The 23823-nt window shown below is 47.6% G+C and overlaps 2 protein-coding genes across 6 annotated transcripts in view; one reads left to right on the top strand and one right to left on the bottom strand.

Annotated features, from left to right (window-relative positions):
* LOC137376658 (uncharacterized) overlaps positions 1-23416 on the bottom strand; it is a 144850-nt gene extending 121434 nt beyond the window's left edge. Inside the window, exon 1 of one of the 2 annotated variants that reach the window (XM_068045629.1) lies at positions 23338-23416. In XM_068045629.1, the coding sequence (XP_067901730.1) occupies positions 23338-23347 (10 nt within the window). In that variant the 5' untranslated portion in view covers positions 23348-23416. The remainder of the gene's footprint in view (positions 1-23337) is intronic. The other variant, XM_068045628.1, reaches the window with a different exon arrangement.
* LOC137376657 (uncharacterized) overlaps positions 1-23823 on the top strand; it is an 86570-nt gene that overhangs the window by 44538 nt on the left and 18209 nt on the right. For all 4 annotated transcript variants that reach the window (XM_068045623.1, XM_068045626.1, XM_068045624.1 and 1 more), the window contains 4 exons: positions 13962-14106; positions 18623-18666; positions 19887-19930; positions 22085-22228. In XM_068045623.1, coding sequence (XP_067901724.1) covers positions 13962-14106; positions 18623-18666; positions 19887-19930; positions 22085-22201 — 350 coding nt within the window. In that variant the 3' untranslated portion in view covers positions 22202-22228. The remainder of the gene's footprint in view (positions 1-13961; positions 14107-18622; positions 18667-19886; positions 19931-22084; positions 22229-23823) is intronic.

The following is a 23823-nucleotide window of genomic DNA, read 5'->3' on the forward strand; positions in this document are numbered from 1 at the left end:
CATTAATATAGATTCTAAATAGTTGGGGCCTGAGGACCGAACCCTGTGTCACCCCACTAGTTACATCTTGCCAACTAGAAAAAGACCCATTTATCCCGACTCTCTGTTTTCTGTTGGTTAGCCAATCCTCTATCCAAGCTAATAAATTGCCCCTAACCCCATGTGAACTTACCTTGTGTATTAACCTTTTGTACGGCACCTTATCAAATGCCTTCTGGAAGTCCAGATATACTACATCTACAGGATCCCCATTATCCACTTTGCTTGTTACATCTTCGAAGATCTCTAGCAAATTAGTCAAACACGATTTACCCTTCATAAAACCACGCTGACTCTGATGGACTGCGTTTTGATTTTCTAAATGTCCTGTTATTACTTCCTTAATAATGGATTTTAACAATTTCCCAACAACAGATGTTAAACTAACTGGTCTATAGTTTCCTACTTTCTGCCTCCCTCCCTTTTTGAATAAGGGCGTTATATTAGCTTTTGTCCAATCTGCTGGGACCTTTCCCGTATCCAGGGAATTTTGGAATATTATAACCAATGGATCCACTATCTCCACTGCCACTTCCTTTAAGATCCTAGGATGTCGGCCGTCAGGCCCTGGGGACTTGTCTGCCTTCAATCCCAATAGTTTGCTCAGTACTTTTTCCCTTGTGATGATGATTGTTCTAAGTTCCTCTCTTTCTATAACCTCTGCATTACCTGTTACTATTGGGATGGTACTAGTGTCCTCCACTGTGAAAACTGAGGCAAAATACTGATTTAGTGTCTCTGCCATTTCTGTGTCCCTTCTATTAACTCCCCAGTCTCATCCTCCAAGGGACCAACATTCACTTTAGCTACTCTCTTCCCTTTTATATACATATAGAAGCTTTTGCTATCCGTTTTTATATTTTGCGCTAGTTTTCTTCAATATTTACCTTTGCTCTTTTTATTACATTTTTAGTAACCCTTTGTTGATCTTTAAAAGTTTCCCAATCTTCCAGCCTGCCACTGGCCTTTGCAATATGGTATGCCTTAGTTTTGTCTTTATGTAATCCTTAACTTCCTTGCTCAGCCATAGATGTTTTTTCCCCTCCTTAGAATCTTTCTTCCTCTCTGGAATATATTTTAGTTGGGAGGAATTGAATATCTCCTTAAACATCTGCCGCTGCTCATCAACTGTCCTACCTTGTAGTCTCCCTGCCCAGTCCACTGGAGCCAAATCTGTCTTCATGTCTATATAATTACCTTTGTTTAACTCCAGAACACTCGTGTGGGACTCCAGCTTCTCGCCCTCAAACTGAATTTGAAATTCTAGCATGCAATGAAATCTTTTCCCTAGAGGATCCGTAACAATGAGATCACTTATTAATCCCACCTCATTACAAAATACCAAATCTAGAATAGCCTACTCCCTGGTTGGTTCCACAACATATTGCTCCAAAAAACAATCTCTAATACATTCAATGAACTCTCCCTCGAGGCTACCCTTGCCAATTTGACTAATCCAGTCTATATGCATATTAAAATCACCCATGATTATTGCCGTACCTTTCTTACAAGCCCCCAGTATTTCCTGGTTTATACTGTGCCCCACTGCGGAACTACTGTTTGGGGACCTATAGATTACTCCCACCAGGGACTTCTTTTCCTTGCTATTTCTTATTTCTACCCAGACTAATTCTACGTCTTGATCTCCAGTGCCTATATCATTTCTCACTACAGCACTGATCTCTTCCTTTACTAACAAAGCTACACCTCCTCCTTTTCCTTCCTGCCTATCTTTCCAAAATGCTGAGGACCCTTGGATATTCAATTCCCAAACCTGGTTTCCCTGCAACCACGTCTCAGTAATCGCCACTAAATCATACCCATTTGCCTCTATTTGCGATGTTAACTCATTTATTTTATTCCGAATGCTCCGTGCATTCAGATACAAAGCCTTTAAGTTTGTTCTATTATTAAATTCCCCTACTCTTGTACGATTTCTTGGTGCAATATGATGTTCACACATTCTGTCCCTTCCTTTTATTTTCTGGTAACAATCAGCCTCATCACTAACCTGCACTCCTACCTTCTCCTTTAACTTCCTAATTTTCCATGCAACTGAACCGTTCCCCCCCGCTATTTAGTTTAAAGCCCTATCTACAGCCCTAGTTATACGATTCGCCAGGACTCTGGTCCCAGGATGATTCAGGTGGAGCCCATCCCATCGGAACAGCTCCCTCCTTCCCCAGTACTGGTGCCAATGTCCCACGAATTCAAACCCATTTCTCCCACGCCAATCTTTGAGCCACACATTTACCTCTTTAATCTTATTGACCCTTTGCCAGTTTACTTGTGGCTCAGGTAGTAATCTGGAGATTATTGCCTTTTTGGTTCTGCTTTTTAATTTAGCCACTAACTGCTCATATTCCCTCAGCAGAACCTCTAACCTCATTCTACCTATATTGTTGGTACCTACGTCGACCACGACAACTGGATCTTTCCCCTCCTACTCCAAGTTCCTCTGCAGCCCAGATGAGATATCCTGAACCCTGGCACCAGGGAGGCAACACAGCCTTCGGGACTCTCGATCCTGGCTACAGAGAACAGTGCCTATGCCCCTAACTATACTATCCCCGATTACGACTACATTTCTCTTTTTTGCCCCCACTTGAATGGCTCCCTGTACCACGGTGCTATGGTCAGTTTGCTCATCCTCCCTACAGTCCCTGCTCTCATCCACACAGGGAGCTAGAATCTCAAACCTGTTAGACAAGGACAATGGCTGAGGCTCTGGCAGCACTACCTCCCGGATCCCTCTACCTGCCTCACTCATAGTCACACTCTCCTGTCCCTGACCACTGGATGAATTCAAGGTAGTTAATCTAAGGGGTGTGACTGCCTCCTGAAACACAGCGTCCAGGTAACTCTCCCCCTCCCTGATGTGTCACAGTGTCTGAAGCTCAGACACCAGCTCATCAACTCTGAGCCAGAGTTCCTTGAACAGCCAACACTTGCGACAGATGTGTTCACCAGGAACCACAATGGGGTCCACCAGCTCCCACATCATGCAGGTACAACACATCACCTGGCCCGGCAATTCTATTGTATTTAATTAGATTTTAATTTGTTATTTAAATTTCCGACTGGTCTTCAGTTTTTTTTAATCCGCTTCAGTCTTTAGTTTATAGACATATAAATCAATCAGGTCTTACTCTATGTTCATTCAATTACATTAAATTAAAGACTTACCTGAATACTGACCCCAGCTGCTCTCTGTTTCCCTGCTCTCACTCTTCAATGTGATGTCACTTCTCAAGTTTTTTTTTCCGGCTCCTCGGGCTCCGCTCCTCCGTCTCTCTCCCACACAAACCTCCGGTCCTGCTGCTCCTCGGGCTCCGCTCCTCCGTCTCTCTCCCACACAAACCTCCGGTCCTGCTGCTCCTCGGGCTCCGCTCCTCCGTCTCTCTCCCACACAAACCTCCGGTCCTGCTGCTCCTCGGGCTCCGCTCCTCTCCGTCTCTCTCCCACACAAACCTCCGGTCCTGCTGCTCCTCGGGCTCCGCTCCTCTCCGTCTCTCTTCCACACAAACCTCCGGTCCTGCTGCTCCTCGGGCTCCGCTCCTCTCTGTCTCTCTCCCACACAAACCTCCGGTCCTGCTGCTCCTCGGGCTCCGCTCCTCCGTCTCTCTCCCACACAAACCTCCGGTCCTGCTGCTCCTCGGGCTCCGCTCCTCCGTCTCTCTCCCACACAAACCTCCGGTCCTGCTGCTCCTCGGGCTCCGCTCCTCCGTCTCTCTCCCACACAAACCTCTGGTCCTGCTGCTCCTCGGGCTCTGCTCCTCTCCGTCTCTCTCCCACACAAACCTCCGGTCCTGCTGCTCCTCGGGCTCCGCTCCTCTCCGTCTCTCTCCCACACAAACCTCCGGTCCTGCTGCTCCTCGGGCTCTGCTCCTCTCCGTCTCTCTCCCACACAAACCTCCGGTCCTGCTGCTCCTCGGGCTCCACTCCTCCGTCTCTCTCCCACACAAACCTCCGGTCCTGCTGCTCCTCGGGCTCTGCTCCTCCGTCTCTCTCCCACACAAACCTCCGGTCCTGCTGCTCCTCGGGCTCCGCTCCTCTCCGTCTCCCACACAAACCTCCGGTCCTGCTGCTCCTCGGGTTCCGCTCCTCTCCGTCTCTCTCCCACACAATCCTCCGGTCCTGCTGCTCCTCGGGTTCCGCTCCTCTCCGTCTCTCTCCCACACAATCCTCCAGTCCTGCTGCTCCTCGGGTTCCGCTCCTCTCTGTCTCTCTCCCTCACAAACCTCCGGTCCTGCTGCTCCTCGGGTTCCGCTCCTCTCCGTCTCTCTCCCACACAATCCTCCGGTCCTGCTGCTCCTCGGGTTCCGCTCCTCTCTGTCTCTCTCCCACACAAACCTCCGGTCCTGCTGCTCCTCGGGCTCCGCTCCTCTCTGTCTCTCTCCCACACAAACCTCCGGTCCTGCTGCTCCTCGGGCTCCGCTCCTCTCTGTCTCTCTCCCACACAAACCTCTGGTCCTGCTGTTCCTCGGGCTCCGCTCCTCTCTGTCTCTCTCCCACACAAACCTCCGGTCCTGCTACTCCTCGGGCTCCGCTCCTCTCTGTCTCTCTCCCACACAAACCTCCGGTCCTGCTACTCCTCGGGCTCCGCTCCTATCTGTCTCTCTCCCACACAAACCTCCGGTCCAGCTGCTCCTCAGGCTCTGCTCCTCTCTGTCTCTCTCCCACACAAACCTCCGGTCCTGCTACTCCTCGGGCTCCGCTCCTCTCCGTCTCCCACACAAACCTCCGGTCCTGCTACTCCTCGGGCTCCGCTCCTCTCTGTCTCTCTCCCACACAAACCTCCGGTCCTGCTACTCCTCGGGCTCCGCTCCTATCTGTCTCTCTCCCACACAAACCTCCGGTCCAGCTGCTCCTCAGGCTCTGCTCCTCTCTGTCTCTCTCCCACACAAACCTCCGGTCCTGCTGCTCCTCGGGCTCCGCTCCTCTCCGTCTCCCACACAAACCTCCGGTCCTGCAACTCCTCGGGCTCCGCTCCTCTCTGTCTCTCTCCCACACAAACCTCCGGTCCTGCTACTCCTTGGGCTCCGCTCCTCTCCGTCTCCCACACAAACCTCCGTTCCTGCTGCTCCTTGGGCTCCGCTCCTCTCTGTCTCTCTCCCACACAAACCTCCGGTCCTGCTGCTCCTCGGGCTCCGCTCCTCTCCGTCTCCCACACAAACCTCCGGTCCTGCAACTCCTCGGACTCCGCTCCTCTCTGTCTCTCTCCCACACAAACCTCCGGTCCTGCTACTCCTCAGGCTCCGCTCCTCTCTGTCTCTCTCCCACACAAACCTCCGGTCCTGCTGCTCCTCGTGCTCCGCTCCTCTCTGTCTCTCTCCCACACAAACCTCCGGTCTTGCTGCTCCTCGGGCTCTGCTCCTCTCTGTCTCTCTCCCACACAAACCTCCAGTCCTTCTACTCCTCGGGCTCCGCTCCTCTCCGTCTCTCTCCCACACAAACCTCCGGTCCTGCTGCTCCTCGGGCTCCGCTCCTCTCTGCCTCTCTCCCACACAAACCTCTGTTCCTGCTGCTCCTCGGGCTCCGCTCCTCTCTGTCTCTCTCCCACACAAACCTCCTCCGGTCCTGCTGCTCCTCGGGCTCTGCTCCTCTCTGTCTCTCTCCCACACAAACCTCCAGTCCTTCTACTCCTCGGGCTCCGCTCCTCTCTGTCTCTCTCCCACACAAACCTCCAGTCCTTCTACTCCTCGGGCTCCGCTCCTCTCTGTCTCTCTCCCACACAAACCTCCGGTCCTGCTGCTCCTCGGGCTCCGCTCCTCTCCGTCTCACTCCCACACAAACCTCCGGTCCTGCTGCTCCTCGGGCTCCGCTCCTCTCTGTCTCTCTCCCACACAAACCTCCGGTCCTGCTGCTCCTCGGGCTCCGCTCCTCTCTGTCTCTCTCCCACACAAACCTCCGGTCCTGCTGCTCCTCGGGCTCCGCTCCTCTCTGTCTCTCTCCCACACAAATCTCCGGTCCTGCTGCTCCTCGGGCTCCGCTCCTCTCTGTCTCTCTCCCACACAAACCTCCGGTCCTGCTGCTCCTCGGGCTCCGCTCCTCTCTGTCTCTCTCCCACACAAACCTCCGGTCCTGCTGCTCCTCGGGCTCCGCTCATCTCTGTCTCTCTCCCACACAAATCTCCGGTCCTGCTGCTCCTCGGGCTCCGCTCCTCTCTGTCTCTCTCCCACACAAACCTCCGGTCCTGCTGCTCCTCGGGCTCCGCTCCTCTCTGTCTCTCTCCCACACAAATCTCCGGTCCTGCTGCTCCTCGGGCTCCGCTCCTCTCTGTCTCTCTCCCACACAAACCTCCGGTCCTGCTGCTCCTCGGGCTCTGCTCCTCTCTGCCTCTTTTGAAATTCCATGTTTATTTGGAGAGTACTGAATTTGAGGTGGGTGTGACTGAAGCATTACAATATACCTTTCGCCACTTCCTTGCGAATGGATCTACATTTTATTTCTCCATGCTACTGAAATAAAGCTGAACACATTAAAAAAAACTCTTCAATTATCATGATACCAGAAAGCATGCAATGACAAAAGGTTATTTACTGCACTGACCCCACTCCTCCCACAGTCCACATCCACTTTATTTACCCTGTCATCGACTTTATCCACCCATTTAATCCCCCACAGTCTATGTACACTCTCCCTTATCACGGAATCTTCTTTTTTAAATATGTTAAGGAAAAGTTCTGCAAACTACCTCACTAATCTCTAAATATAGTTCCGCACAACTGTACAATATCCACATAGATTCACCTTTTCATATTCAATCCCAGCCAGTTGCTATTCATGGATAACATTTCAGTGACTGTAGTATCACCGGTTCATTCAGAACATTTGACTTTTCAGGAACTGCTGTTGTGGTCAACAAGCTTCCCTGTTTGGTTCATTTCACTTCTACCTTGCTTCGAACAAACACTTCTCTCTTGTATACATCTGCTGTTTCTTGAACTCATTTATACTGTCCATTTTCAATGAGGGCTCTGATAACTTATTCCATACTTTTATTACTCTCTGGGTAAAAAATCTCTGCCTATGTGTCTTCTTAGTCCTAACGTCCTAGAAATGCATTTTTCTCTTTAATAGAATCCATAGCTTTGGAAGCTTTAATGACCACCAAACAAAATAGTGATTCAGCAGGATTTCCTGAATCACAGATTTGTTGGTAAATCAACCACTGTAATATAGAATAATCACAAAACCAAGCCTACCATCCTTGATGTTGTTGAGTTCCATTTTTTCTGGCCCCTCAGTTTACAAACTGCTTTGTTAACATCAGCTGATGTCACAATAGTTCAACATTTTAGAAATTGTTGAATTTTGAATGGAGAAAATTTTCTTTCCTTTTTTGTGTTGAGCTCCATATGTTTATCCAGGTCCACATACAGGTCCATTGGCTAATCTGGTCCTTATTCAGTATCCTGTTGAGCTAGTTTGTGAATGGCGCCATTACCAAGTCTCGGGGTTTCCACCGTTTCAACCTTCACGTTTTCAGCCTTCCAGAAATATCACCAGTAACAATTACATTCTGAATGTGAATGTGCCCCTTGGTAATACAGCTGCCTACAGCTGCAGTGCGTGAAGCTACATCTATGCAGCAGGGACCCAGCTCAATATATCTGGTACAACCTTCTTACAGAGAGTGTAGAAATCGTTACTATGGTGAGGGGGTGCAGGGCGGGGGGTTTATTTGCCTCTTCCCCTGATTGACAGCAGGGGAAAGAATTTCCAGCAGTCTGGGACTGGTAGGCAGTGGCATGGATGCCTGCTTTACTCCGTGCGGATGAAATGCTCTCCAACTAACCCCAATTCTGGCACAGGAGGTGTTGGAGGACTCTATTGTGTGCAATGACACACTAACTGTGGGGATTGTGGCCCATGCAATTTCAGAGCCTCTGCGTACAGCTTTCACTAACAAGTGAGAGGAATAAGGGTAGGTTTTCATTTTTCTGCCCATGATTAAAATAGCATCGCAGATAGCAGCCAATTACAGAAGCAGCCCAAATTTCATTTTCAGTGAAATTAATGGAAATTAAAATTTATCAGTTTCTTTGAAAGATAACGATTTTCAACACCAATCTTACATTCAGCCGGCAGTTTGACTAATCCATAGAACATAGAACATAGAACATAGAACATACAGCACAGAACAGGCCCTTCGGCCCACAATGTTGTGCCGATCCTTTGTCCTCTGTCAAGGACAATTTAATCTATACCCCATCATTCTCCTTTATCCATATACCTATCCAAAAGCCTTTTGAAAGTCCCTAAAGTTTCTGACTCAACAACTTCCCCGGGCAAGGCATTCCATGCCTCGACCACTCTCTGGGTAAAGAACCTTCCCCTGACATCCCCCTTATATCTCCCACCCTTCACCTTAAATTTATGACCCCTTGTAACGCTTTGCTCCACCCGGGGAAAAAGTTTCTGACTGTCTACCCTATCTATTCCCCTGATCATCTTATAAACCTCTATCATGTCACCCCTCATCCTTCTCCTTTCTAATGAGAAGAGGCCTAGAATGTTCAGCCTTTCCTCGTAAGACTTATTCTCCATTCCAGGCAACATCCTGGTAAATCTCCTCTGCACCCTCTCCAAGGCTTCCACATCCTTCCTAAAATGAGGCGACCAGAACTGCACACAGTACTCCAAATGAGGCCTTACCAAGGTCCTGCACAGCTGCATCATCACCTCACGGCTCTTAAATTCAATCCCTCTGCTAATGAACGCTAACACCCCATATGCCTTCTTCACAGCCCTATCCACTTGAGTTGCAACTTTCAATGATCTATGCACATAGACCCCAAGGTCTCTCTGCTCCTCCACATGCCCAAGAACCCTACCGTTAACCCAGTATTTTGCATTCATGTTTGTCCTTCCAAAATGGACGACCTCACACTTTTCAGGGTTAAACTCCATCTGCCACTTTTCAGCCCAGCACTGCAACCTATCCAAGTCCCTTTGCAGACGACAATAGCCCTCCTCGGTATCCACAACTCCACCAACCTTTGTATCATCTGCAAATTTACTGACCCACCCTTCGACTTCCTCATCCAAGTCGTTAATAAAAATCACAAACAGGAGAGGACCCAGAACTGATCCCTGCGGCACGCCACTGGTAACTGGGCTCCAGGCTGAGTATTTACCATCTAAGACCACTCTCTGCCTTCTATCAGTTAGCCAATTCTTAATCCAACTGGCCACATTCCCCACTATCCCATGCCTCCTGACTTTCTCCATAAGTCTACCATGGGGGACCTTGTCAAATGCCTTACTAAAATCCATGTACACCACATCCACTGGTTTACCCTCATCCACTTGCTTGGTCACCTGCTCAAAGAATTCAATCAGGCTTGTGAGGCAAGACCTACCCCTCACAAAACCGTGCTGACTGTCCCGAATCAAGCAGTGTCTTTCCAGATGCTCAGAAATCCTATCCCTCAGCACCTTTTCCATCAACTTGCCTACCACCGAAGTAAGACTAACTGGCCTGTAATTCCCAGGGTTGTTCCTATTCCCTTTCTTGAACAGGGGCACAACATTTGCCACCCTCCAATCACCTGGTACCACCCCCGTCAGCAGAGAAGATGAAAAGATCATTGCCAGCGGCTCTGCAATTTCATCCCTTGCTTCCCATAACATCCTTGGATATACCCCGTCAGGCCCGGGAGACTTGTCTATCTTCAAGTTATTCAAAAACCGCAACACATCTTCCCTCCTAACGAGCACTTCCTCGAGCTTACCAGTCTGTTTCACACCGTCCTCTTCAGTAATACACCCCTTCTCATTCGTAAATACCGAAGAGAAGTACTCATTCAAAACCTCACTTATCTCTTCCGGCTCAACACACAGTCTCCCGCTATTGTCCTTGACCGGACCTACGGTCCCCCTAGTCATCCTCATATTTCTGACATACGCGTAAAAGGCCTTGGGGTTTTCTTTTATCCTACCCGCCAAGCATTTTTCATGCCCTCTCTTAGCTCTCCTAATCCCTTTCTTCAGATCCTTCCTGGCCATCTTGTATCCCTCCAGAGCTATGCCTGTGCCCTTTTTCCTCAACTTTATATACGCATCCTTCTTCTTCCTAACAAGACTCTCAACCTCTCTTGTCAACCACGGTTCCCTCACATGACCATCCCTTCCCTGTCTGACAGGGACATGCTTATCAATGGCCCCTACTATCTGCTCCTTGAAAAAGTTCCACATTTCGACCGTGCCCTTCCCTGCCAGCATATGCTCCCAACTTATGCTCCTCAGTTCCTGCCTGACAGCATCATATCTACCCTTCCCCCAATTGTAAACCTTGCCCTGTTGCACATACCTATCCCTCTCCATTACCACAGTGAATGCTACAGAATTGTGATCACTATCTCCAAAGTGCTCGCCCACCAACAGCTCTATCACTTGCCCTGGTTCATTACCTAGTACCAAATCCAATATTGCCTCCCCTCTGGTCGGGCAGTCTACATACTGAGTCAGAAAAGCTTCCTGGACATACTGCACAAACACTACCCCATCCAAACTATTCGATCTAAAGAGTTGCCAATCAATATTTGGGAAGTTGAAATCCCCCATAATTACTACCCTGTGACTTCTGCTCCTTTCCAAAATCTGTTTCCCAATCTGCTCTTCCACCTCCCTGCTGCTATTGGGGGGCCTATAGAAAACTCCCATCAAGGTGACTGCTCCTTTCCTGTTCCTGACCTCAACCCACAGTGCCTCAGTCGGCAGATCCTCCTCGAAAATTCTTTCAGCAGTTGTTACACTATTTCTAACTAACAATGCCACCCCCCCACCTCTTTTACCACCATTCCTAATCTTATGAAAACATCTATAACCAGGTACCTCCAAAAACCATTCCTCCCCCTCACCTATCCACGTTTCAGTGATGGCCACAACATCGTAGTCCCAAGTGCCCATCCACGCCTTCAATTCACTCACCTTATTCCTGATGCTTCTTGCGTTGAAGTATACGCACTTTAACCCTTCTCCGTGCCCATCTGTCCTCTGTGACAGTGCTACCTTCCCCAATACCTCACTACACTCTTTGTCTTTCTGAGTGGACCCACTGGTCCCTGGATTACAAGTCCGGTTCCCATCCCCCTCCCAAACTAGTTTAAACCCTCCCGAACAGTACTAGCAAACCTCCCTCCCAGGATATTGGTGCCCCTCTGGTTCAGATGCAGCCCGTCCTGTTTGAACAGGTCCCATCTTCCCCAGAATGCAGTCCAATTATCCAAGAACTGGAAGCCCTCCCTCCTACACCATTCCTGCAGCCACGTGTTCAGCTGTGCTTTCTCCCTATTCCTAGCCTCACTATCACGTGGCGCCGGCAACAAACCAGAGATAACAACTCTGTCCGTCCGAGCTTTCAGCTTCCAGCCTAACTCCCTAAACTCACTTCTAACATCTGTGCCACCCTTCCTTCCTACGTCGTTGGTGCCAATGTGCACCACGACCTCTGGCTGCTCCCCCTCCCCTTTAAGGATCCTGAAGACGCGATCACAAACATCACGGACCCTGGCACCAGGGAGGCAACAAACCATCCGTGCGTCTCGCCTGCGCCCACAGAACCGCCTGTCCGTACTCCTCACCATCGAGTCCCCGATGACTAGTGCTCTCCCATTCTCCCTCCTTCCCTTCTGAGCCACAGTGCAGGACCCCGTGCCAGAGGCCCGGTCACTGCAGCCTGCCCCCGATAGGCCGTCCCCCCCAACAGTATCTAAAACTGTATACTTGTTGTTGAGGGGAACGACCACAGGAGATCCCTGCACTGACCTCTTCCCACCTCTAACTGTTACCCAGCTGCCTTTGATTTGTGGAGTAACGACCTCCGTGTAGCTTCTATCTATCAACCCCTCAGCTTCCCGAATGATCCTCAGTTCATCCAGCTCCAGCTCCAATTCCCTAACACGGTCTGATAGGAGCTGGAGACGGATGCACTTCCAGCAGGTGAAGTCGGCAGGGCCACCGGAGGTTTCCCTCACCTCGAACATTCTGCAGGAGGAGCAATACTCTACACTGGCTGCCATTTCTTTTATTCAATTACCCCTTAGTTAAGTACAACTATAGATATTAACAAAAACAGTAAATAGCTTACCTGCTCAGTCCTTTTTGGTTAGAGGAGGAGGGTAAAAAGGGTCTTATTATTACGTTAGAGGAGGAGGAAGGGTGGGAGACACTACATGTGTAGTGGTTCGGGTTTACTCAGCTCCGCACCTTTAAGGAAAATACCTACCCAGGAGTCCTCGCTGCCGACCAGCTTCCGGTTCCTCCGGCGCCAAAAGAAACTCAAAGACAAGGAAAACAGTAAGTAAAACAGTAAGTACTTACTTTTAAAACACAGCTCCTGATGCCTTCACTCACCCACCGAAGAGTCGCTACCTTCTCCTGCTGCTCCGCCGGGAAATGAGGCCGAGTCCACGGAGCTCCGCACCTTTAAGGAAAATACCTACCCAGGAGTCCTCGCTGCCGACCAGCTTCCGGTTCCTCCGGCGCCAAAAGAAACTCAAAGACAAGGAAAACAGTAAGTAAAACAGTAAGTACTTACTTTTAAAACACAGCTCCTGATGCCTTCACTCACCCACCGAAGAGTCGCTACCTTCTCCTGCTGCTCCGCCGGGAAATGAGCATTCCCAAGTGATTCCCTCCCTCTGGTCAGACAAACCCCCACCTGCCAAGACTGAGGCACACATTATTTCGCCACATGAACATTAAAATTTTAAAAATTGCAATCTCTGACTGGAAAGACGTTTCCATGGTAACAGACCATGTTGAAACAATGGAGACTCTGCAGTTGCTCTCCAATACACAGAAGTTGTCAGACTAGTTTTAGTCACATGGCTAGCTGGCTGGGGCAGAGACATTTGAGCCTCCAACAAGGGATGTGAAGAGACTGTTCCATATAAGGAACTGATCACATGACTATAATAAAAGCAAAATACTGTGGATGCTGGAAATCTGAAACAAAAACAAGAAATGCTGGAATCACTCAGCAGGTCTGGCAGCATCTGTGGAAAGAGAAGCAGAGTTAACGTTTCAGGTCAGTGACCCGAAACGTTAACTCTGCTTCTCTTTCCACAGATGCTGCCAGACCTGATCACATGACTAACCTGCTGAGCACGCTGGGAGCTTTTTGTATTTGAACTCCCAAACAAAGGAATTGCCAGGCAGAATGCCGTGTGCTCTCCTGGAACTAAGAACATCTCCTGCCTGCCTGCTGCCTATCTCTCAGGAAACTGAAACCATTGAATACATGTGAAACTCAAAGAGAGAAAGATTTGCCACATAAACAAAGTTTTAAGAAGATTACAGGGCTCCAACAAAATGCAAGAATATAATTCCAATCAAGCACTACAGTGAGCTCAAGAAACAGTAACAAGATATTGCCTCAAACAGTTCCATTTATCTCTTCTACTCTTTTCTGATCCTTTCTTACATGTTTATATCGTGTGTGCATGCTAGTGTGAGCACGTCACATATCAGCAGGCATGAACTCTATTAGAGTTAAGTTTAAGGTTTAATAAGTTTAATCTTTCTGCTTTAAACCAAAGAAAGCCTGTTTGTGCTCAGTTATTTGCCTGATAATTGGAAACTGTGAACACGGATTCACAAAGGGGGTGCCCAAAACACAGTGTGTTTAAAATTAAACCCTGTTACAATAAGGCCAGGTGAAGACAGCAAGGGACCCCCTAAACACCTTGCTCACCTGGTCATAATGCTCTGTATGAACGCCGCATGCATACATCCTTCAGCACAGTGCTATTCCCCTTTAGTGCCCGAGATCAATGTTATATTTAGACAGATCTCTCTTGTTCTCCATTGTTCTTATATTAAGGCCGATTTTCTGCAGGACAGGAATCCAAGTCTTCACTTGATTCATGTGACTAATGTTGAACTACACAAAAATGTTTGATATTTTACAGAACTACCTGAACAGATGTCTCTGAAAGTCATCGTCAGCATTGCAGCCTGTGCCCTGGTATTTGCCCTCTTACTCTGCATACTTATAATCACAGTATGCTTCATGAAAAAATGGGCATGTTTTCAAAGCAGATCAAAACCTGAACGGTAAATACAATTTAATTTCATATCTTATTTCATTATGAGATTGAATTAAACATTTATTGATGGAGGGGATGAAATCAACCAAAGAATGGGGGCAAACAAACTTTGATACCTGGGGTTTCCCTTCTTGCATAAGTAAATAAAGAAACATAAAGAGTGTTAAATTATCCAGTTATTAAATACACTGCAATTTTACGGGTGATCAAGAGAGTTTTTGATTTTCAAAATTTGACTATAATTTCTATGGTTCACCCCCTCTTCTCTTTCAGTGTTTCTCTCCTCCTCGCCTCTCTCTATCCATTTGCATTGCCCATTGTCTCTCATTATTATTATTACATCAGTAATAAAACTTTATAATAGTCTCTGTTGCCCCCAAGAAGGATTAGACATGTTTACAGCATAACTTAATATTAATAACATAATACATAATGATATAATGACAGCGGTGACTGCAACAACTACCGTGGAATCTCCCTGCTCAGCATAGTGGGGAAAATCTTCGCTCGAGTCGCCTTAAACAGGCTCCAGAAGCTGGCCAAGCGTGTCTACCCTGAGGCACAGTGTGGCTTTCGTGCAGAGAGATCCACCATTGACATTCTGTTCTCCCTTTGCCAGATACAGGAGAAATGCCACGAGCAACAGATGCCCCTCTACGTTGCTTTCATTGATCTCACCAAAGCCTTTGACCTCGTCAGCAGACGTGGTCTCTTCAGACTACTAGCAAAGATCGGATGTCCACCAAAGCTACTAAGTATCATCACCTCATTCCATGACAATATGAAAGGCACAATTCAACATGGTGGCTCCTCATCAGACACCTTTCCTATCCTGAGTGGTGTGAAACAGGGCTGTGTTCTCGCACCCACACTTTTTGGGATTTTCTTCTCCCTGCTGCTCTCACATGCGTTCAAGTCTTCAGAAGAAGGAATTTTCCTCCACACAAGATCAGGGGGCAGGTTGTTCAACCTTGCCTATCTAAGAGCGAAGACCAAAATACGTAAAGTCCTCATCAGGGAACTCCTCTTTGCTGACGATGCTGCTTTAACATCTCACACCGAAGAGTGCCTGCAGAGTCTCATCAACAGGTTTGCGGCTGCCTGCAACGAATTTGGCCTAACCATCAGCCTCAAGAAAATGAACATCATGGGACAGGATGTCAGAAATGCTCCATCCATCAATATTGGCGACCATGCTCTGGAAGTGGTTCAAGAGTTCACCTACCTAGGCTCAACTATCACCAGTAACCTGTCTCTAGATGCAGAAATCAACAAGCGCATGGGAAAGGCTTCCACTGCTATGTCCAGACTGGCCAAGAGAGTGTGGGAAAATGGCGCACTGACACGGAACACAAAAGTCCGAGTGTATCAGGCCTGTGTCCTCAGTACCTTGATCTACGGCAGCGAGGCCTAAACAACGTATGTCTGCCAAGAGCGACGTCTCAATTCATTCCATCTTCGCTGCCTCCGGAGAATCCTTGGCATCAGGTTGCAGGACCGTATCTCCAAAACAGAAGTCCTCGAGGTGGCCAACATCCCCAGCTTATACACCCTACTGAGCCAGCGGCGCTTGAGATGGCTTGGCCATGTGAGTCTCATGGAAGATGGCAGGATCCCCAAGGACACATTGTACAGCGAGCTCGTCACTGGTATCAGACCCACCGGCCGTCCATGTCTCCGTTATAAAGACGTCTGCAAACGCGACATGAAATCGTGTGACATTGATCACAAGTCGTGGGAGTTAGTTGTCAGCGATCGCCAGAGCTGGCGGGCAGCCATAAAGGCGGGGCTAAAGAGTGGCGAGTCGAAGAGACTGAGCAGTTGGCAGGAAAAAAGACAGAAGCGCAAGGGGAGAGCCAACTGTATAACAGCCCCCGACAACCAATTTTATCTGCAGCACCTGTGGAAGAGTCTGTCACTCTAGAAGTGGCCTTTATGGCCACTCCAGGCGTTGCTTCACTGACCAGCTCCAGGTGCTTACCCATTGTCTCTCGAGACAAGGAGGCCAAAGAAAGAAAGATAATGGAGAGGAACTACCTAACAGAAATATACAAATTGTAGCAGAGAAGCAGGCCATTTGTCCCTTTTTGCCTCTCAAAGTTTAGCCATTCTTGAGAATTGATTTCACACAGTCACATTTTCTTACTTTCTCCTCATTCAGTTTATATTTTCCTGAATTATCAATTACCTTTTGAAATGTTCTGATCATCACTTGTAGCAATGCATTGCACATTGAAAATGTTCTTCTAATCTCAGCCTTTTTCTATCTGGTGCTTAAGTTGTGATCATAGTCTTGTGCCTTCAGTATAACTGCCAATGGAAACTGTCTATCTACGTTTAACTTGTCTATTCCTTTAATCATTTCAAACATGTCTGTCAAATCTTCCCTCAATCTTCCTACTTCAAGGAAATTCAGTCTCAGTTGCTGTAGCCTATCTTTATAATGCAGACCCCCACCCCACCCCCCCACCCCCCCCACCCCCCCCCCCCCCCATCCCTGGCATCATTTTGGTAATATTCAGCAGCATATTTTCCCAGTCAGTGGGTCATAGTGGAGTGGAATGTGGGCCAGGAAATTGGAGACGGAATCCTGTTTATACCACTCGAATTTGCTTATGTAGAAAATGCACAAAAGCTAATTATACATATTGTAACACGTGGAAATCACAGAACCGGAGGCCATTCATTCCATCATGTCTGCACTGGCTCTCCAAAAGAGCAATTTACCTAATGCCACTCCACCGCTTTCTCCCTGTAGCCCTGCACTTTCTTCTTTTTCAGATAAAAATCCAATTCCCTCTTGAATACCTTGTTTGACCCCCCCTCCACCAGACCTCAGGTAGTGAATTCCAGATTCTAACCTCACGCTGTGTGAAAACGAGTTTTTCTCATGTTGCAATACTCCAGTTGAGGCCGAACCAGTGTTTTATACAAGTTTAACATAACATCCTTGTTTCTGTACTCTAATCCCCTATTAATAAAGCCCAGGATCCCGTATGCTTTACTCACTGTGCTCAACCTGTCTTTCCACCTTTAATGTTTCATGCACATATACATATACATGTATGTTAATGATTGCTGCTGCTTTGTTTTATTACTTGTTATGCACTGCATTGCAATGATTCCACATCACAGGTTTGTCAAAGTCCAGGGCATTGTTGATGGCCCCCTGAGTGCTGACATTGGACCCTACACATTACAACATAGCCTTCCAGGGACTTCCAATACCAGTGTGCATATGAGTGACCAGCGAATCATGCAGCTGAATGTTCTGGTCCTTAGATTTTAAATTGCTTCTCTGTGCCCAAGCTCTTTGTAGGAGAAGACAGCCTGGGATGATGACTCCTGAGAAACAAATGCTATCATCTAAGCCCTGGTTCAGGACATCATTGTGAGAACCAGGAACACAGACACAACAAGATACAACAATGCATTTATAATCCTGACCCCATCTACAAAATGCACCCTTAAGATTCACTAACGCATGTACCATAGCTGCCTGACCTGTTGTCTGCTAATTCTGCTTTATCTGAAGGATATCATCTGATCACAATTGGGTGCAGCCCTCAGTGATGCTGTGTTCTAGAGATGAACCATGTGCTTGTTCTAGCTGCTCCCCTAGAGACAGGAGATAGTGAAATTGTGGCCTCCTCTCTGCCGGTGGGAGCCTCTTGCAGCTTGACTGTGTGCCCTGCTGGGGTTTGGGTATGCACCATAAGCAATGGGAGAGTCGTGTCTGTGTAGGCTCAGCAGTAACTGTGGAACAGAGTGACAGCAATATTTTTGTAGTGCACGCATTGGGCCACCCACCATGACAGTTTCTTTAAGATGCACCATCTTCTGCATCTGCTTGGAGACAGTGCCTTGGAGTATCAAACATGACAACCCTCTCCGCACTCACCTCATGCAGCAACCCATCAAAAAGGAAGCTGTGCTGCTGCATCGCTGTACGGCTGCATCGCTGTTCCATTGCATCAGTTGCCCATGTGTTTTGCTTTGCACCTCTATGATTGTTCTGATGTCAGTTTGTTTTCTTTGTGCGGGCTTTGAAAAGACTGAGGAATTACTTCTGAGTCCTTGGAGTCATTGAAAGATTAAAGAAGACTTTGTTCCATGTATGACTGAGTTCCAATACTTGTACAAAAGCCAGCCTGAGCCTCACTGTTACCAGATTCCGCCCCTAGGCTGGATTGGTGAATGGCCCTGCACACTGTGGAATCATCTTCCAAAAGTCCCATCCTTATCTCAGTCCTTGGTGCAGTAAACCTCTGCTTGGTGGCTTTGCTCAGTTATGTATAGGAGACAAACATAATACAATTGAATCGAGAGGAGTCGATACAACAACAACCAAATAATCATGATCTGTGCTGAGTTTCATTCTAAAGAGAAAGAGGCATTCTTTAGAATTTCTGTGTTTATTTCTGCTCATGCAGTCCCAGTATTAAATTGTTCTATAGAAATATTCACTGGCATTTCTTCTGTAAATAAATCATTGACTTTATGTTTCTGTATCATTTGCCTAGGACCCCAGAAGGAGAAATTAACACAGTGTATGCAGCAGTCTGTGGTAAGAAAACCATTCAGTGCTCATACTGATTATTCCAAATAATATTTCTTGTGTTGTGATGTTGCTAAATATCAATAGGATGAATTTTATACGGAAAAAAAATGGAACATTTTCCCATTTCAAGCACTCAACAACTGCATCAAACCAACTAAAGATATAGGACAGACTGCTGCAGAGTAAAGCTCCCTCTGCCCTGTAACAATTTCTGTCACCATTCGGAGCAAGGTTTCTGTTAGCATCAAATTAGCACAGTGTTGTCCTGAGGTTTGGAGAAACTAGCATGCAAACAGAATTTTCATGCCTTAATCCCTAGCTGAATTCAAACCCATTCCCCCTACTGAACAGATACAGTTCCCATTGGGATTTAACCCATTGATCCTTAGCTCTGTCATTTGATGCTATGCAGATATGTAGTACTCCCTCAGTAATTGTCCTCGACAGTGCAGCACTCCCTCACTAATCATCCTCTGACAGTACAGTGCTCCTTCAGTAGGGGCCCTCTGACAATGCAGCACTCCCTCAGTAATGGCCTTCTGACAGTGCAGCACTCCCTCAGTAATCATTGTCTGTCAGTACTCGTCCTCCCTCAGTAATGGCTCTCTGACAGTGCAGGACTCCCTCAATATTGACCCTCTGACAGTGCAGCGCTCCCTCAGTACTGACCCTCTCATTGTGTAGCACTCCTTTAGTACTGTCCCTTTGACAATGCAGCACTCCTTCAGTACTGCCCTGGAAGGTCAGGGTGGATTATGTGCTTAAGTGTCTGGAGTGGCCTCGAACCACAAACTTCTGACTCAGAGGCGAGACTGCTTCCCCCTGAGCCAAAGCTGACTCTTGTGGTCTACACATGTAAAGTATTGCCTAACAGTGTGCAGTTTATCACCATGTGTACTCTGTATGATTTGTTGCAAGTAGCTAAGTGGGATACAGTCTAAGACAACACTGCAGTTTCACTGTAACTATCAGTCACATTCAGCAGCTACAATAAACACAGATTCTTATTTCATTTTTTTGTCCTGGTCAATATTTATCCCTCAATCAACATCACAAACAAAAACAGATTATCTGGTCATTATCACATTAAAGTTTGCTGCGTGCAAACTGGCTGTCACATTTCCGACATTACAGCAGTGACTGCACCTCATTGGCTGTGAAGCCCTTTGAGACATCTGGTGGCCATGAAAGGCGCTATATAAATGCACGTCTTTTCTTTCTTTCAGCTGAAATGCGGAATGACAAACAGGTAGCCGAAACCGCTACCAAGGTAAGTATTAGACAACAGTTTTTCTCTCAATGCCTTATTGTTAAATAGAAGCTTTACTTCCTCTTTAGCCCTGTATGCTGTCATCGTCAGCAGTGTTCTTCTGAAGGAACCGACTCTTTTTAGTAAACAGTTTACAAATGTCAGCAAACCTTCCTGTAATCACACCAAGTGACAGGTTAACATGTGTACGCTTGGAGAGTACCATTAACTATTGTGGGGGGAGGGGGGTGTATCATAGGAATGGGAGGAGGCCCTTCAGCCCATTGAACTGTTCCACCAATCAATGAGAACATGGCTGATTTGTATCTCAACTCAATTTACCCATCTTGGTTTTGATGCTCTTAATACCCTCACCCAACAAAAACCTGTTTATTTCTGTTTGGAAATGATCAATTGTCCTCCAGCCTCAGCCTTTTGAGGGGAAGAGTTCCAGATTTCCAGTACCTTTTGTGTGAAGAAATACTTCCTTATATCACGGGTGGCACAGTGGCGCAGTGGTTAGCACCGCAGCCTCACAGCTCCAGCGACCCGGGTTCAATTCTGGGTACTGCCTGTGTGGAGTTTGCAAGTTCTCCCTGTGTCTGCGTGGGTTTTCTCCAGGTGCTCCGGTTTCCTCCCACATGCCAAAGACTTGCAGGTTGGTAGGTAAATTGGCCATTATAAATTGCCCCTAGTATAGGCAGGTGGTAGGGGAATATAGGGACAGGTGGGGATGTGGTAGGAATATGGGATTAGTGTAGGATTAGTATAAATGGGTGGTTGATGGTCGGCACAGACTCGGTGGGCCGAAGGGCCTGTTTCAGTGCTGTATCTCTAAACTAAAAAACCCCTGAACGGCCTGGCTCTAATTTTAATGTTATGGCTCCTTGTTCTGGACTCTGCCCCTCCAGAGGGAGTGTGTTGGTCAGATGACTGACCGGAGGAGTGTGCTGCAGGGTCAGGATGACCATTCCAGCAGTGGAGCTGTCGCTCCTCCCTCTGACTGTGAGGCACGAGCCTCATTTAAATCACCCATGGAGCTTGTTGGGATGAGTGTAGCCCAGGCTTCAACCAACTCACCTAAACTGGCAAGCAGGCTCCTATATACATCATAAATATTACCTATGTGGCAATACACTGAGCCATGGGGACTGACTGGCAGCCTGGGTGATGGCGAGTCAGTGCGTCAGTAGAGGGAGAAGGAATAACATAAGTTGCTGCCAACCCTGAACGAGAGTGAAGCCTCTGAATTGCCCCTGTTCCAATCCCTCTGCTCTCAGGCGCAATTATTTCCAGGTTGGTCCCTCCAGGGCTTGTATTTGTGGGCCCCTCCTCCAGTCCCGGTCTTCTCCCTGTTGGTATGTCCCATCTTATTGTGCAGAAAGAGGGGCATTGAAATGCTGGAAGCATTAGGTGAGTGTGCAGCAGATTATCACACAGCTAGGTTTTGTTTAAAAGGTTTTGTTTCGGTGAAGCCCTGTATAATTTGTGTGTGTGACAGATTCCAGCTCCACTCTGTGCTTGCTGCAGTAAGGCCATGGACGGTAAGCTTTCAAAGGGCAAGAAGCCAGTCTGTGTGCTTTGTTATAGATTAAAGGGTTAGATTATGAGCACCGGTTGCATGAACTTGGTTTGTAATGTCTGCACTTTAGAAGGCTGAGGGATGATCTAATGGAGGAGTTTAAAATGAGAAAACGACTTGTTCAGAATTTATCTTGTGGGGCTGGAGGAACAGGAACGCTTCCCTGCTGTGGGCTTTCCTCCTCCTCCCCCTCCCAGGGTTCCATTCCAACCCCCATCCCGACCCCATCCCTCTCCTCAGGATCCCTGGCTGCAGCCTCCTGTAATCCTGCTTCTGTCTTCCCACAATCTTTGGTCAAGGCATCAATGAGACCTGGAAGTTAAAATCTCCTGGGCCTCAGGGTGTGACGGGCCTGATGGACTGCTGTTAGTCCAGCCCCCAGCTCACATAACTCCTGCCTGGAGCAAAGGCCTGTGAGTCCATGTACCAGAAGTTCCTGGAGCTTTAGCAGAGACTGATGGGGCCTCAGCAATATCGAGACGGGATCCAGAGTTTTCCTCTGATATAGGTTGATGTGATTATGCTATAAATTCACACACGACTTGGCATAAGTGGCCATATTGTAAACTCCTGTGTATTTCATTGTGTTTCAGTTGGACGAGGGAGAGCTGTATTACGCTGATATTCAGTTCTTCCGAAAGAAAACCAGAGAGTCAACATTAGTAATCAGTGAGGAGACAACCGAGTATGCTGTCGTCAAACGTGCATAGTGACAAGAAATAAATTCTTTAATAACTGTAAGTGATCAGGTGAAGGGCAGTGATTGCTGCTGTTAACTCCCAAACGGCAGTGCCAGGATTTCAGATCTTCACAATATTTATTGGTATTTCTGTTTAACAATTATTGTTGCAGTTCCTCACCTGAAGGTGCAGATTCCTGTCGGACTCTAATTCCAGGTCAGTAAGGCCAGTGCACATCACTGGAACCCTATTCCGGGACAGTGATCCCAGTGCACATCACTGGAACCCTATTCCAGGACAGTGATCCCAGTGCACATCACTGGAACCCTATTCCGGGACAGTGATCCCAGTGCACATCACTGGAACCCTATTCCAGGACAGTGATCCCAGTGCACATCACTGGAACCCTATTCCAGGACAGTGATCCCAATGCGCATCACTGGAACCCTATTCCAGGACAGTGATCCCAGTGCACATCACTGGAACCCTATTCCGGGACAGTGATCCCAGTGCGCATCGCTGGAACCCTATTCCGGGACAGTGATCCCAGTGCACATCACTGGAACCCTATTCCAGGTCAGTAAGGCCAGTGCACATCAATGGAACCCTATTCCAGGACAGTGATCCCAGTGCACATCACTGGAACCCTATTCCAGGACAGTGATCCCAGTGCACATCACTGGAACCCTATTCCGGGACAGTGATCCCAGTGCACATCACTGGAACCCTATTCCAGGACAGTGATCCCAGTGCACATCACTGGAACCCTATTCCGGGACAGTGATCCCAGTGCACATCACTGGAACCCTATTCCAGGACAGTGATCCCAGTGCACATCACTGGAACCCTATTCCAGGACAGTGATCCCAGTGCGCATCACTGGAACCCTATTCCAGGACAGTGATCCCAGTGCGCATCACTGGAACCCTATTCCGGGTCAGTGATCCCAGTGCACATCGCTGGAACCCTATTCCGGGACAGTGATCCCAGTGCACATCACTGGAACCCTATTCCAGGACAGTGATCCCAGTGCACATCACTGGAACCTTCCTGTTCTGTTTGTTTTTGTATCCCACCTAACCTTCATGAGCGATTTTTTATTATTAAACGTGAATAAATAAACATGAATGTTATATAACTGTCCTGATACATAATAACATGCTTACCGGTTAGCATTCTGGACACGTGAGCCTGGTTCTCCCGTCCGCTTTCTCCCACTAAAGATTCAGTTGGGTTCTATTAATGATTCACCCTCCTGACTCCGGAAGCACATGGCCTGACTTTCGGAGAATAGTGAAACCTGATCACTTTAATGGTCTAATGTTTAGTGACTGCAGGGAATCAAAAAATCTATTTGGATCAGGGATTTGAGCCAATCAGGGATTGGTTTAAATCACCTGGGGGGAAAGTTATTAAATTCTGTTTTTAAAAAGTTTAAAGTAGTGTATTTAACTGATAAATAGTCATTTGGTAGTACAGAACTTGAGTATTGCTTGAAATAGAAACATTTTGTCGAAGCTTTTCGTCTTGCACTCATCAGGGCAATTGTCAAGAATACCAATGTAAGGGAAAGCAACAAAGTTATACTATATGAGAAGAGATTTCTGATTGGTTGGCAAGTGGACTCTGATTGGTAGAGACATTGCCATGGA

The sequence above is a fragment of the Heterodontus francisci genome, chromosome 13, assembly GCF_036365525.1.
Source record: "Heterodontus francisci isolate sHetFra1 chromosome 13, sHetFra1.hap1, whole genome shotgun sequence".
Classification (NCBI taxonomy): domain Eukaryota; kingdom Metazoa; phylum Chordata; class Chondrichthyes; order Heterodontiformes; family Heterodontidae; genus Heterodontus; species Heterodontus francisci.